The 15,365-nt window shown below is 53.0% G+C and overlaps 3 protein-coding genes across 3 annotated transcripts; 2 read left to right on the top strand and 1 right to left on the bottom strand.

Moving 5' to 3' along the window:
• The first annotated feature begins 43 nt into the window (after positions 1-43).
• Positions 44-778, top strand: B0T26DRAFT_381332 (uncharacterized protein). The gene has a single exon (XM_060434703.1). The coding sequence runs from the start codon at positions 150-152 to the stop codon at positions 609-611; it is 462 nt and encodes a 153-aa protein (XP_060295268.1). The 5' UTR covers positions 44-149; the 3' UTR covers positions 612-778.
• A 5,858-nt stretch (positions 779-6,636) lies between these two features.
• B0T26DRAFT_678220 (uncharacterized protein) lies at positions 6,637-7,130 on the top strand (the record flags this gene model as incomplete). The annotated part of the gene is made up of 2 exons (XM_060440194.1): positions 6,637-6,811; positions 6,895-7,130. The coding sequence occupies 2 exons, from the start codon at positions 6,637-6,639 to the stop codon at positions 7,128-7,130; spliced, it is 411 nt and encodes a 136-aa protein (XP_060295267.1).
• Positions 7,131-8,772: 1,642 nt separating this feature from the next.
• B0T26DRAFT_754001 (uncharacterized protein) lies at positions 8,773-9,442 on the bottom strand (the record flags this gene model as incomplete). The annotated part of the gene is made up of 2 exons (XM_060445773.1): positions 8,773-8,866; positions 8,994-9,442. 2 exons carry the CDS (start codon positions 9,440-9,442, stop codon positions 8,773-8,775), a joined length of 543 nt encoding a protein of 180 aa, XP_060295266.1.
• Between the last annotated feature and the right edge of the window lie 5,923 nt (positions 9,443-15,365).

The following is a 15,365-nucleotide window of genomic DNA, read 5'->3' as shown; positions in this document are numbered from 1 at the left end:
CATGATCGAGCGATTTCAGGATGGCAACCTTGGGTCTTCGAGTAATACCGCTCAGGACTAGACGGGGTTCCGAAACGAGGAAGAAATCCGGTCCGATGAATCCAATAATGCACCTTGACTCACTATAGGCGCGCCACGGATGAGGCGGGATGTTGGTGGAAAAGAGTTGGTCTTCAGCTGCTAGCCGGACTGGGTGTCAACAGCGAACTCACCAATCAAAAGCGCTGGGACAGCCTAGGACCTGCATCCTTCCTCGTTTCCGGCCCCCGACAGCTATGGCAGCCCCTAGCTCCTTCGCAACCAGCCTAACACAGTCCCAAGACATGGAATTTTCTTCCATGTACAGACTCATCAAGCACAGACCTGGACTTGGGTCAAGCCTGTTTCACAGCTTCAAGATGCCTCAGTTTACTCTTTATGGCGCACGCAGTTCGACCAACACCGACCACGTCCGCTTGACATTCGCCGAAGCCAGTCTCACAGACTACGACCTCGTGCTTCTCAACCTGCAAAAGGCAGAACAGAAGGTGGGGAAGCTCCGGTCACTACTAAAGCTCTGGACGCGACAACGCGTGCTCACCATGCGTGGCTTCTGTCCCCTGAGAACATGAAGCGACACCCATGGGGCAAAGTTCCCGTCATAACCTTCCCCAACGGATTCACCCTCTACGAGAGCCGCGCCATCTGTCGCCATCTCGCCAAGAGGTACTCCCCCTTGTGCCCGCAGATGGCTTGGGCCAGGGCGAAGCGGCGGCGCTGTTTGACCAAGCCCAGTCAGAGGAGATGCACTACTTTGCCGAGCCTGCAGGCCGAATCTCGTTTGAGAGGTTTGCCAAACGCTTTATGAGGCTGCCGGCCAACGAGAGCGTGGTCTAGGATGCCCTGGGGTCGGTCGGCAGGTTTTTCGACGTGGCCGAGGGTTTCTTGCCACGCAGGGGCGGATACATGGCGGGCCCTAGCTTCACGCTCGTGGATATTTACTATATACCTCTCGTCCAGCGGCTGTTTGCGTCCAGGTATGGGAGTGTCATCCTTGATCGGGAGGCCGTGAGCGCGTGGTGGCGTCGGTGCATCAGTCGACCCGGCATACAGGCCATGCTGGCCGCTGACGAGGAGGCCGCCGCTCGGTTTCAAAACTTGGCGCAGGCAAACGAAGTTCAGCTTGGGAAGGAATAGCAGACATCATGTTTTCAAACAGATTGAACAGCAAAATTTGAATTCACCTTCCACACCAGCTCATGCACCCCTTCCCCCACAGGCCCAAGAGCAACCCTCTTCGTCCAGACATCGTCCGTCACATGGGCCAACCACTCGGGCGGGATGTCCCCTACCGTCGGATTCTTGATATAATCGCCTAACACGCGCGTGAAGTTGGCCGGGTTCTCATCCAACGTCAACGAAAACTCCATCTTGAACCGCGGGTCCGTGTCCAGCCCGGCCGTGATATAGACCGTCGCGTTGACGCTGCCAGTCGCACGCGGCAGCCAGATCCTGTAGCGCACCAGGGCGGCAGCTGCGTCGGCCTTTGACGCGCGCGCCGCGAGAAACGGCTCGAGCGCGACTGCGCCTGACTCGCTGCGCGTGCTGAGGAGGGAAAAGCTCGAGAAGTCGTACACGGCCTGGTCCATCATGCCCGCCCACTTCCCGTCCATCATGCCGTCCCACTGCTCGACCAGATCGTACGCTGCCTCAAAGTCGGCCAGCACCTGCTGCGCGATCGCGTTGGCCGAGTTGCGCCGTTCGAGCGCGAAGCGGTAGTTGGCGCCGACGCCCAGCGTGACGTTGAAGTACAGTGCGCCCGACACGACAGGGTGATACACCAGCTGAAAGAACGCGGGCCTCGCGCGGGCCTCGACACGCTCATACAGCTCTGCCGCGCGCGCAGCGAGCGCCTGCCACCGCACCAGCACGCGCTCCGCCTCGTAGTAGTTGAGATGCGAGAACGTGGCGGGCGTGACGAGCTCGTACCGGCGCATGCCCACGAGACGAGTATGCTCAAGCAGAATGTCCGCCACGTCGGCCGCATATCCCTCGCCAAACTCGCGTTCTGCCAACCGTCTCAGGAACCGCGGCACAAACCCCATCGCATCCCCTCTTCCCCCCCTTTCCATCTATGTCCTCCTCCTCCTCATGCTCCGCCACAACAGCGGCATCCCACGCCAACGCCAGCCCAAACCCCAACGGCACCTCCATCGGCTTGACATCGCCGATATTGAAAATCCACATCCGCCTCGCCCCTCGCAGATACGCATGCCTCAACTCCTTCAACACTTTTGCCAAACTGTTCGAATTCCCCCACTTATAACTCCTCGGCAGCCCGACGTACTCAAAATGGAAATACACCCCCGTGTCCCCCTTTCTCCTCTCCTCGTCCCTATCCCCGCCCGTCGGCAACCGATACACATTCCCAGCGTTGTCATCCAGGAACAGCACCGTCACGTCCCCTCCGGGCGCCTCCAGCCCGGCATCGTAATAACCCGCGACCTCCTTGTACAGCACCCAGACCTGCGGCACGGCGTCCTCGGCCCCGTACTCCCGCCGGATGATCTCCTGCTAGACGGCAAACACACCCCGCAGCAGCTCCGCCGCCAAACTGGTATTCGCCACCAGCCGCTCGTCGCCCAGCCCGCGCATGCCGATGGCGATGACCGACTCGTTCCGTCCCGCGCGGGCGACGCCCTCGGCCATGAACCGCGTGATGTTGGCACGGTTCCGCGACCAGTCCCAAGGTCCGGTGGCCGAGTCGTTCCATTCGTTGGTGGCGCAGTGCATGGGCTCGTGGTGGGCGGTGCCGATGACCATGCCGTACGCTTCGGCGAGGGGTTGGGAGCGGGCGTCGTCGGTGAAGAAGATGTTCCCTGGCGGAGGGGTGGAGGATTTCCACATCGCCGGCCAGAGGTAGTTGGCTTTGAGCCGGAGGAGGAGGTTGAAGATGTGGGCGTAGAACTCGGCGTTGAGGGGGACGCGGACCCGCGGAATGGTATTGTTGGTGGTGTTGTAGAGATGGGACTGGGCGTACCGGTCTACCAGTTGTTGGGCGCGGGTTCCTCGTCGTTGATGAAGAGCCCGCGGTACTTAACCGACGGCTCGCCGTGGAGCGTGGTCACGGGCCGCGCAAAGATGTGGGCGTGCTATGTCGCGGGCACGTCGGCGAGCCAGTGGAAGGGGGACTGGCCGGACTGTTCGGCCAGGGTGTGGATCCCGAGGATGGCGCCGCGCTTGTCGCTTCCGGCAATGACCAGCGCGCGGCGGACTCCGGGGAGAGGGTGGTTGATGAGCGTGGTTTTGAAGAATTCCCATTTTCCGACGAGGTCCGAGATGTTGAGGGATTGGGTGGGTGATGCTCAGGTGGGCGCTCGTCGGCGCCGTGTCTTCAAACGAGACGAATTTCTCCTCGAAGAGGCCTAAGCAGTGCCTCACCAGGCCCACCGCGGCCAAAAGGGCTGCGAGACGGGGTCTCATGATTCCAAAGTCACCGGTTCGGCTATACTCGTTTGGCCTCGTCCTACTGGCAAGTCGAGAGACCCGCTGACGGCACATGGTCGGCGTTTTATACTTTTCAACAATATGACGCCAAGCACCCGCGTTCTGGATCCGTATGCAGGTACAGTACCATCTCTCCGCACTGGCGGCTGATTTGGCCCTGGCCACAGCCATGGTTGTTGCCAATTCAGGCCGAGTTTAGCCTGCGAATCACACTGGGATGTTACGCCTCCCGAATCTTACCCTCCTCAACCCTTATAGACTATAAGACCCCTCGCCGCTTTTGCTCAGGTGACTACCTGTCACGGCATGGCGCATTGCGGGTTCCTTATCGGGTCCCTTATCGCTAGCTGTGTGACATCAATTCTAGACTAAGCCTGAATAAGCTTAGTTCTCTGCGCCACGTCCACTGAGCCCTGCGCCCACAAACCCTCAATCGCAGCCTTTGCGATTCTTTCCTTTTTTCCTTTCCCTTTTTCTTCTTTAGCTTAGTTTTACACTTAATCAATACGGTATTTTATTGGCATAGTCCTTCATTTCCTATTATCCGTGACACTACCTAAGAAACAATTGAAGAAGTAACTAAAATAGGTTTAGACTCGATAAGTAGTTGTTACGGATCCCTGAAGGGATGCACCTCGGTGGGTCCTGCTGAGTCAATCTCGGCCAATCAGGAGTGTCCCACGCCTCTGGCGCGGGACATGGGACCGGGCCTGGTTGACAGCCAATAAGAGGTGTCCCGTTTCCCGTTCGCGGGACACGGGACCTTTCTTTCAGGTCCCGCGTCCCGGGCACGGGGGCCGGGACCCTGCGACCATTTTTATTGGTTCTACAGATAGATATATACGATGACCGTACCCACGGTCTTAGATAGTTCTTGCTTGGTTCTGCAAGCAAGCAATACACATTCACTGCACTCATACACTTTGAGTGGCATTCCAATTTGACTGTATTACCCGTGCGATAGGAGCTTGCCCTTTGTTCTATCTTCATAATTACCAACCCCAGCATCCTGTGGAGCCCGTGCTCCCTTACAGACAGACGACCCTAACAGTCGAGTGGTTTGTAATACTTAGTCTTCTTCAGCACTCCGCTTTTGCCGGCTATAACACTCAGAAAGGTGGTAGTATCCTTACGTTCCGAGCCAAAATACCTAGAGCGTCAAGTCGTTTTGAATTTGGTATAGTGCTATCTCGAAAGATGAGCCCAGCTATTGCCTTAAGTCCGACGATACTAGCCCTGTCGGCGGGGTTGCAGATGCAGCCATCTGTCCGCGGGGGCCACAGTCATCAGTGTTTGACATGTCAGGGGCAGTCGACTAAAATAATAGGTAAATATGTACCTCAGCTCCTACTCCGGCGAAAGCTAGCCCCAAGCTGGGTGCGACTACAGAGCCAGTACTGCTCCCCGACGCCTTCATGTTCGGGTAGAAGGCGACAGTGCCCTGGCTGCGCCTTGCGGATCACCTGGGGGGCTGGTTTGTATATCAAAAGTTCTGCCACTCGGTGAGCGCCGCCTTACCCAGCACCACACAGCCGACTCGTCGTAGATTCGCTGCCACGGTCGACTCGTTCTCTAGTCAGGCACCGAGGAGGTTGGTAGACCCCGAAGTTGCTTCCATGTCGAAGGTGAGGATGCTGTCCTTGAACACTACAGAAACCCATGGAGCGACCTAGCATAACACCACAAACGGTTAGGACTATACTATCCATGGCAGGTGCATTTGGCTGGCCAGGGAACACTGACACCTCCTAAAGCCAAGTTCGGCAAGTGATGCCATAGCCAAGATCAGTAGAATGTGCCCGCGTGCCAATTTGAAATAAATTTCAGGGCATGTCTACGAGGTGCAAGGTGAGCCGCTTGCCTTGCGCTCCGGAAATTCTGAATCCAGAGACCGCTGCGTGAACCGGTGAAGTGAAGAGAGTCGTGGGTATCGGCGGAGTGCCGACCAACAACTGTGCCGCTTCTGGCCGCAAGGCGAATATCATCCGAACATGATCTCTAGCGTGGCCTCGGCGGGGTCTGGCCTGCGACTTCCAAAAATCCTCTATTATATTGAATTCTTTGACGGTACATAAGTAAGTATCACAGAGTGTTGGTTCTGAAGCATTGATTTTGCAGGACTAATTACTCGTAATGATCCGAAGATATAAACTCACTAGTTTGAAAGGTAATGATGATAGGGTAGGACTCTAGATATAATCACAGCCCATTGAGTAAATGAGAGCTCATGATTGGTGATATTGTCTAGGTACGTTATCTTGGACTGTTAAAGTTTTTTTCACCTCGAGTCGAACAAACAGCGTTTTCTCGCCCTACCCCCTACACTTCTATCTAGTCTTAAATCCATTCAGAAACCGCTGCTTATACATCATCCCAAGTTCCCGTCCCTTAAGGGTATACCAGCCACTTTCTCGCCGCTATTCTGCAACGTAGTCGGTATTCGTTCACTTTGGCCGAGCGGTAGTGAGCACAGATATAGTACGCTACTTCACAACCATTTGCACGCGACATCAAGGGTCCGAGTCTCGACTAATAAGCCAGGTAAGTACCCCCCTTCCCCCCCCCTCCCCCCCCTATTTACTGATTACTCTTTTTTTTTTTTCTGTTTTTCCTTTTTATATTTTAAGGTTTAGGGAGATATTATTTACGTGATTCTGCCTCTGAATGTATAGCTAAGCTAACGATAATAAGGGGCTTACTGAAAGCATTAACAAATCCACTCACGGCAAAATAAACCATTAACTATGCGCTTTCTCATTTTGGTGCCGGAAATTCCCTTCAAAGTGCTTTTTGATTTTGCTTTTGCCTACGTATCGCGGCGGAGGAAGCCATGTGATGTGCTCAGCCCAGACCTCGCAGAACAACCGCATTGTGACGAAGGTGGCCAGAACCAGTTCTATGCTTTATCAAATGAATAGTTTCCTGTATTCATTTACGAAGACGGGCGGGGCTAAGCAGAACCCGCCTACGCACTTTCCGTCTGCTTCTAGCTCCTGCCGTTCCTGCCATGATCCCAAAAGTATTTGAGCTCTTGTTCCTCAAACTTGTCCCCCGTCCAACTTCTCTTCCACAAGCCTTCGGTAGTATCGCAACCTAAGCAGCACATCCAACTCATCAACAACACTATCGTCTTGTAGCAGACCAATAACCATGCTTCGCACGGTCATCTTCCTCCTGGCTGCCCTGGTCGCGGGCGCCCTCTGCGGTCCCATTACGTTCGAGGCTGCTGTTGCTCAGCGAGACACGGCGGCAGACATCAACTGTGTTCCCTACACGGTGGCGCCCGTCGAGACCGAGTACTCGAACGTCATTAGCTGGATCTACTGTACGCACGCCACCTTGACCCCCGAGGTGGGAGAATCAAACCTCGACCTCGTACTCGTACTGACTGAATCACTTGCTCGCTAGTGAATGGGCCGACGTTCCTCAATCCTGGCACCGACAACCGCGTTCAAGGCACCGTGGGCTGTTGCATGGCGAGCCTGTGCAACCTTAAGGGCTCTGGCATCGTAGTCGACCGTCACACCCTGGCGGGTGATCTCTGGGGCTCCGTCTACACCAGCTGCATTCGTAAGGGTGTTTGGGGTGACTGGTTCACCAGTGACCTAAAGGTCTACTTCTATCCAGCTCCTCCCCCTCCGTAAACGACCTTCGGAGCTCCCAATAGTGGTAAACAGTCATGACCATGTAAGAACCTTCGCTCTATATCCGATCTTCTTGGAGAGATATTACTGACTCATTATAGTCACAGCGATTCGCCGATCGACAGAATATATATAGGAAATCAAAAGCGACATTTGTCATGGCCACGATGACATGAGAGGCAGGATTTTGAGGAAGCAGAGTATGAAAGCATTCTGGACTCGGAAGATAAGCACAATCTGGAGATGAGAGAGAGATAAGATGGTTCGAGACATTATTTCACGGATTTAGAGGTAGCCTGAAATAAGCGAGGCCTGGAATAAATCCAAACTTGTACTCTGCTCTGACACCTCTGGGAACCGTTATGCCGTGAAGGTGAAGCTCTTTGACTCTATATGCGAGAACCTATATAATTGCGGCGGATCTGCCTACTTTATCGTAGAAACCATCTACACGAACAATCAATGACCGGCCACATAGGCCACCGGATACTCTCACCTCACGATTTTTTGATGATATGTTTTTATTCCGGGTGACAGCGCGGCAAAGAACTTGACCACTAAACGTCCTCCAGCTGTTGACAAGGTTTTATCTGCGTGGATGCGATCTCGAAAGCGAAATCTACCATAATAATATCCGGCAATACCACCCTATCATGCACTCCATCTAGACTTGCAGGCGAATGACGCATCCCGTATATTCACATGATTATGTGCTGGGCGAATCGGTCAGTAAGAGGGCATAGAGAGATAAATTTCCCGTATCACCTTCCAAGTTCGACGTAAGGCTTACAATCAAACAAGAATTTTTTCAACGATCACGTTCATAGTCAATTATGAAACCCTCGGAAGCTTCTCGTAGGGAATGGTTTCGATCCTAAGGATGAAGCCTAGTATTGGGGGGCTGAAAAAAGGCCAACCGCTATAGTTAGATCTCCACTGCCGTTTGGAGTTCGTAACGCGTGCACTTGAGCCCTCTAAGGTTAGGATATTCACTCTAAGCTCCCCCCAGAACTGGATAGCACAACCGCGAAGCATGGTGGGGGGGTATATGATTAATGTTTTGATGCACGTATTTCAACAGAAACAAAGACAGGTTGGCCGAGCGGTCTTCTGCAATGCGATGCGACGAGCCTTATTCTTCCCCCTCCCCCGAGTAAAGCCGCCTCCGCCCGCAGAAGGTCGTCGGTTCGACTCAAGCTTGGGGAGGTTCTTTGCATTTGAGGTTTCTAAAAAATTGCCAACACAATCTAAGTCTCTGAATGTGTCCCAAGGGTGTCTTTGTTTCTGTTCGGTGTAAAATCCCACAAGGGGTTTTCGTAGCTGACTACCCCCACCCCCCAAAACCAAGGGTTAGTCAGTGAGCTTTTTGCCTGCCTTGTTATCCAAACAAAGTCTACTACTAACTATTATGAGGGAGGGTCTTTGTTTATGGTTTTTTTATCCCTCCCCCTGCATTTATTACGAATTGCCAAGGTAAGTATTTATGAGGCTATTTAAAGAGAGGGTATATTTCTAAAAGCAAATGATGTTGGTTAATACCAAGCTGGGTACAGTGCTTAGAGACCGCCGTGGCAAAACAGCAAGAAACATAACCATAGCATCAGCACCCCCAAGGAGAGAATCTTAAATTATCAACGGATTCTCAGGCCGCATCCTGCTTTTCGGCGTTGTGCGTCCAGCCGAAACCGCTCGCCCAGCCCATTGGGTACGGCGATGGGCAACCGCAGCCTGCGCACCTGGTTTTACACAAGGAAGCACAGCATCAGCGAGAAGTTCAAGTTTAGGAGCCTGCTTGCTGTGAATGGATGGATAGGTGGAAGCATAACCTCTCCTCGAGTGAATAAAAAGAAAAATTAAACTTACTTGACGTAGCGAGAAGGCGCCTTATTCGGCTCGCCCTTCTTGACGGCAGCGATCATGAACTCGGCAGTGTGGACCTGGTCGACGAGCGCCGTGTACACCGAGTCGGCGAACCCGGACAGCTTGCCGCACCCTAGGCACTTGTACTGCGGCGCGACGACCCATGTCGAGGGTGACTCAAAGTCCGCGTCGTCGCCGGTCTGGAGGAGCGCACGCACGAACTTGTCGTCTTCTGGGCTAGTGGGCCACGCGTAGTCGTAGACGTTGGATTCCGAGTCACTTGACGACGCCGAGTCTAGGCGGAGTTTCTTCTCGCCGCCGAGCATGACTTCCACGCCGTTTAGCTTCGCTTCTTGCCAGGTTTTGTACTGTGCCACCTTTTCTGGGGTGGAGGGCTTCTGGAGGGGGAAGGCGGATGGGCCTGCGGATAGGTCTGGGGTGGTGTCTGACATTTTTAGAGAGAGAGAGTTGGACGTGGGAAAATGATCAAGGGCAGTTGTAGTATTCTGTTTATCCAGTGTTCACCGATGGTCGATGGCGTAGAACCGATGAGGGATACGAGATTTCAGGAAGTGGAGGGTAATTATGAGTCCTTAAATACCTGGGTATGTAGCAGAATGTATTCCTCAGGAATGGGAAGTCCATGGTTTTCTTTCCCTGTTTATTTCGACTTTGCGTCTGTATGTCAAAACTGCCGCGCTCTGACCCCCCTTACTATTTGTGAGTCGATAAAGTGGTTGCAATGCGTTGTTTGTGCATGATAGCTATTCGTTTCTGGGCCATGATTCGCACGGCTGAGATGCAGAATACCATAGTTCCATCATCATGATCATCTGTGTGGCTAAAACCTGTGTCCTGTTCACAGCTGGGTCTAGATTCTTGTGAAAACCACACACCTTTACAAAATGCTTGCCGTGCTTCACATCCAATTAGTTTAAAGAGGACAACGATTGCTAGCATGGTTCGGGTCCTTGAAAAGAGAGCTTCAGCTGATGCAAGAACGCCTCCCTCTTAACTAAGTTGGGCCTGACTACTGCACTCCTGTGTTGCGATCGCGGAGTCGGGGCAGTCTCCGTGTGAGCGCCAACCCCTCACTCCACGAGGGACGTGTCCCCATTTGATTCGCTGTCCCGCCAATCCGAGGTATCTTGAAGAGTTGAAAACGTACTTTGATGAGGTTTGTTGGATTTTCGAGGTCCTGACTAAGCCCGGAAATCGCCGGCAGTCTGACCTGGAGGCGCATGCAGGGCAACCTTCTGGGCCTAGCCTAGGAAAACCCCTCTTTTTCTAGGTAAAATGGGGTGCCCAGCTGGGAGGCCCCCAGGACTTACCCCAAGACTTTACACACAATAAGACTGTTACATTGAACCGATTTAGGGCCTACTTTGGGGCCAGCTATCCAAGAGGTATCATAAATCAAAATTTCAAAGTCAGACAAGTACGCTAACCAAGGTACAAAGAGCAGTAACAAGGGCGCGGCAAGTGCGAGTGAAAACCAACAGTTCTTAGCGACCCATCCATCCCACTCTTGGCATGTGCTAGAAGGGTTGCTGCTCCGCGTTTTCAGGGTTGTTGTGGATTCTATGCTCAAGACTAGGGCGTTGGTAAGTGTGTTCGACAAATGCCCCACTTGACGCCGGGATTGTAGCTGTCTACGCGCCCGGTAAAAAAAAGGCATACCAAAATATAACCCTACCACTTGAGCATCTAGAACACAGCTAAATGTAGGCCAAAATAGGTAAAACCAATTGTATTTTAATGCCCTGTAATTGCGCCTTCTAGCTCTATATAGTCTTTAAAGATCTGAGGGATATTGTTGACCTATTTGTTAATTGTTGACTGCTTGAAGGCCCCCCATATTTGGGCCCCTTGCGGCGTAACAAGCGGAGGAGGGGTGACGTTTGATGGGGAGAGTTAATAGCCCCAATTTCGGGCTACAAGAAAGACTAGTTAGCCCCGGGCCAAGATTTGTTGAAGAGGACTGAGACGAGTATATTTTTATCTTTTCGAGAATGTGTTGTTGGTGTTGCACCCTCTGTCTTGGGCAACGCTTGGAGGTGCAAAAGCGCCCCGCAATTCAACTTTGCGCACGGCTAGCCACCGGAACTGAGCAACCCCACGCACGCAAAAGGCCTGGCAGGTTCTGCAATCCGTATCCTAGCACGCCCGACAAACGACTACCCCGCTATGTAACTTAAGCACGTAACTGCAGATGCTGTGCTTAATATGACCCATATTACCAGCGTTGCCGCTCTGATAACTTTCGCGCCGTAGAGAAACATCGCTGGTGTCGTTGCGCACGGCGGCATACGGGACGATTGCGGGCGGCTGCCTCAAGAAGCTACTGTCAAAGACGCTGTGACAGCGGGCCGGGAAGGCAGATTGAAGAGCGGCGCCTGCCGACGGCTCGAAATTTTGTCATGATGGTTGAAATGCATCCCCCCTTCCCCTTCTCAATGACATGTCTTCAGCCTCCCACTTCAAACTACTCGCCCTTTGACATGATTGCGAACGCGCCGCGCCGCGCCGGCGCTTGAATGAGGATGCTGCCTAAGATAGATTGGAGAGGAAGCCGTGAAACTAAGAAGGAATGGTTTGATTTACCTAGTGAAATAAATGACGGCGACTTGGTGTGCCTGCTGAGAGCGAGCGCATCGTCCTCGAGGCTGCGTGAAAACAACACACGCGCAATACAAGGTGCCGAGCAGTCGCCCCACCCCGTCAGTTGGTGCACATGCCTGACACCTGGTATCTCTGCAATGTCCGGAGCCTTCTCAGGCGTCTGCGGATGCCATTGACCCACCCAATCTCGGTCTCCGAGTTATCGCTTGTTTCACGAAACTCGCGAGGCGGATCTGAGTCTTGGACACCACAGGCAACGAGCATGAATCTGATAAATGTGTGCTGAATATTTTGCCTCGACTGGAAAGGAACGAAAAGGAGAAGACTTGTTTGTCGACCTATCAGGGAACACATGCGACGCTGCAAGCAACCGAGGGCGAGACCAGGGGACAGACAGTGCGAGACCAAATTAACGAAGCCACATAGTTTGTCGGGTCCATGAAAACCGTCATCTCCTGCTGGCTTTTGATGGCGTAGCAGTACTTCTTCGGGGGCGTCGCCGTCACCCCCGACAAGAGCTACGCGCCCCAGAACATCTAGGGCGGTCTCTATATCTGCGCAATGGGGTTGGGAGTGATTGAGATGGGTTGCACGAATCACGATGGCCACGGAGGACAAGGGGTGGGTTTGGTAATTAATTAGGTTTCAGGACAAGAGATAATTCACATTACATTCAAAACACTACTTACACTGCTCAGCTGAGCCAACACAGTTTTGGGGCGGTCCTGCGCAGATCAACTTCGAGATGGGCTATGTCTCGCAACATCGGCCGTAGCGCGGGACATGAGCGCCACCGGGACCAAGGCACTCGCCGCAAGGCTCTGCCTCGCCATGACTGGACAGCTCCAGAGCGGTTATCTTTCAGTCATGGGCCTACGGCGCCTGGACATGCGCCGGAAGCATCTTTGCTACGCTCGCGAGCATGGCCATGATCCCCCTTCTCGAGCCCTCATTGGGCTGGACTTTGCAACCACATTAGGCGAGGATGGCTTCCAGAATTTTAACACCTAGAATTCTTCTAGCGCCAAGTTAATGCACGATGGCGCTACTTGCGCGCACAAGGTTTGCGCGCACGTCAAGGTTTACGCGCACAAGGTTTGCGCGCACGGCAAGTTTGCCTGCCCGTCTCCTTGACACGCACGAGGCACTTGGACGAGCGTCGTGTCGAGCCTGCTGAGAGTGCTTCTCTGCGAGCGTGCAAGGCGAGCGTGCAAGGCGAGCGTGCAAGTGGGTGACACGGGACCTTCCTGAGAGCGGCTGCTCGCCCGATCCATCTAAAGCTTGGTGCCTCCTTCCCAAGACAGGACGCGGCAGGGGCAGATCAGAAATCGTATGACCCCCCCTCGGATTCCTTCCCTCTCTTTTCTTCTGCTCTCCGCCCTTTGCACTTGCTCAACTCGATCGCAACACTCGGTGCTACCAAGCACAAGTACACCCTTCTTTCGTCAGCCACGCAACTGCTCTGCTCTCGTGCTGCCACTTTCTTTCGTCAGCCATCTTAGTGCCCACGCAACCTGCCCACGCAACCTGCCCTCTGACTAACTTCTTGCACACCCGCCTCCTTGCCAACTTGTCGACTGATCTTTGCACGCTCGCCTCTGCAACTTGATGCCACGGATCAACCTCTTGCACGCCCGCCTCTGCAACTTGATGCCATCAACCAACCTCTTACATGCCCGCCTCTTTGCCAATTTTAAGCATCATGGAACCAAAGCCATGCAGCCGTAGCAGCCCAAAGCCGCGCAACCGTGGCAGCCCGAAACCTTGATCACATTCTCGACGCCACACCAACCACAAATCCACAGCGAGTCCACGGCAACAGCTGATTCGTTTTGGCTTTTCCTTGTGCCGGTAAAGGGGCACGGACTAGCCTGGGGCCGTGGGCGAACCGCGTGGGCGTGCTCGCGTACTCGCTGACGCCGCTGTCGGTGCTGCTCGCCAGCCGCGAGTCGGCGCCGTCTCTGGCCACGGGGCTGCCCTACACGTCGTTACGCATCTCACACAATACAACTTGTTAGCACACACACACATACACACACACACACGTGGATCAAAGGTGCCGTGCTTCTGACAGGTGAGCCCTATAATGGTTAAAATGCCAAGAAGGCGGTGAGCGGATTCTTTTGGGAGGAGTATCCGTAGCAGTGTCGACTTGATTGAGGAGCAAGATGATTGCGATACGATGGAGGCTACGCTAGTGGGTTTAGAGAAGCTAGTTGGTAATTTGGACTCGCTGCGGGGCTAAGAATTGATTTGATGGGAGAATTGAGAAGGACCGGAGGGCTGAGAGAAACGGAGGGTCGAGAAGGAACGAGAGTGGTAAGAAGGAATGGAAGACTCTGCCATGTAAGATAGTTGGATCAGAGAATAGAGCTTTGCAGGCATCAAAGACACCGAAGAAGGCGCTGTAAAGTTGAGAGGTGCTGAAAGCGTCCACACATGCACACATCCACACGCGTACACATTGTAGGTACATGTGCAAACCCAAACGAACTTCCACTCTTCCCGTACGGACAAATGTGTTATACATGCATTGCGATATCGCTACATCTCATTCTCCTTCACTCCTCATCGTTCTCGCTGTCCTCCTCCTCTTCACTCTCGTCCTCTAGGCCTCTCTCCGCACGAGCGATAGCTTCATCCACCGCCAAATGAATACGACGAGCTACTTCAGCGCTCTCGTCATCGTTGAGTATCAATGGCGAATCAAAGCCGTGATCTACAATCCACGATTTGATAGGCCCGCGATGTTGGGCTCCAGTCTGTCTCGAACGCGCTCTTATTCCCGCTGGTTCTTTTTCGTCGGTGCTTTGTTTCTTCTCTCTCTATCTCCCGCCCGGCTTTTCCGAGTGATCCTTTGCTGGATATTCTCGTACTATTACGAGTAATCAAACCAGCTACTTAAAAGCTCAAAGAGACATAACCCCCCGGGGTTTCTCTTGGTTATTAGCAAAGCTATTACAAGAATCTGGAAAATATATTATTAGGAAGGGAAAGTACTACTACCCCCATACTGCCCGACCTAAGACTTCCCTCCATAATCCCACGTCCCGCGGCCGGCTCGGCCAGTTCGTGGGTACTCGGGCTGCAGCTACCCGCCTATTATCTCTCCATATCAATGCTACGGTCTTACGGGAGAGGTTAGGGTCCCGGATTATAAGAACTAATTTCGGACGTCATACTCCTCGACGCCTGTCTCGGCTTCACTTGGACTAGTATGTAGACACGCTGAGCCTGTCGGTGGCTGCACCTCTCTATGAGAGGAATTTATATCTAGCTCAAGCCCTGAAATAGAGGCCAACCGAGCGACCAATTATAGCCGATATTCCTCTCGATGTGGGGTGGTGGTGCATCATTTGCCGGATCTCTGACCCCATCGATGCTCTCGTTATCTACCGTGACTCTGGACGACAATATGTATGAGGACGACAACACATTTGAACACGATATGAGGTTTTAGATATTAGGGACACTCGTTTCATTAAATATCGCGCCAAGAACATGGGAGGCTTAATCATAAACGCTCCGATAATACGATAAGCGAGAAATAGGCTCGTAACTACACGTTTTTTTTTCTCTTCTCTATCTATATATACATTAAGGTCTAGACTAGTCTATAGGTGTCAGCCTGCGATAGTGTTTTTAACTCATTTGTAACTAGATGCCCCCTGATACGAAGGATATACAGCAGATGTAGTATTAATGTTTTGTTCCTGGGTTGACTAAACCAATCCCAAAAAGGGCCAAAGGGGT

This window comes from Lasiosphaeria miniovina (genome assembly GCF_030549165.1).
Source record: "Lasiosphaeria miniovina strain SMH2392-1A chromosome Unknown B0T26scaffold_5, whole genome shotgun sequence".
Taxonomy (NCBI): Eukaryota; Fungi; Ascomycota; class Sordariomycetes; order Sordariales; family Lasiosphaeriaceae; genus Lasiosphaeria; species Lasiosphaeria miniovina.
This window is presented reverse-complemented; position numbering and strand designations above follow the sequence as displayed.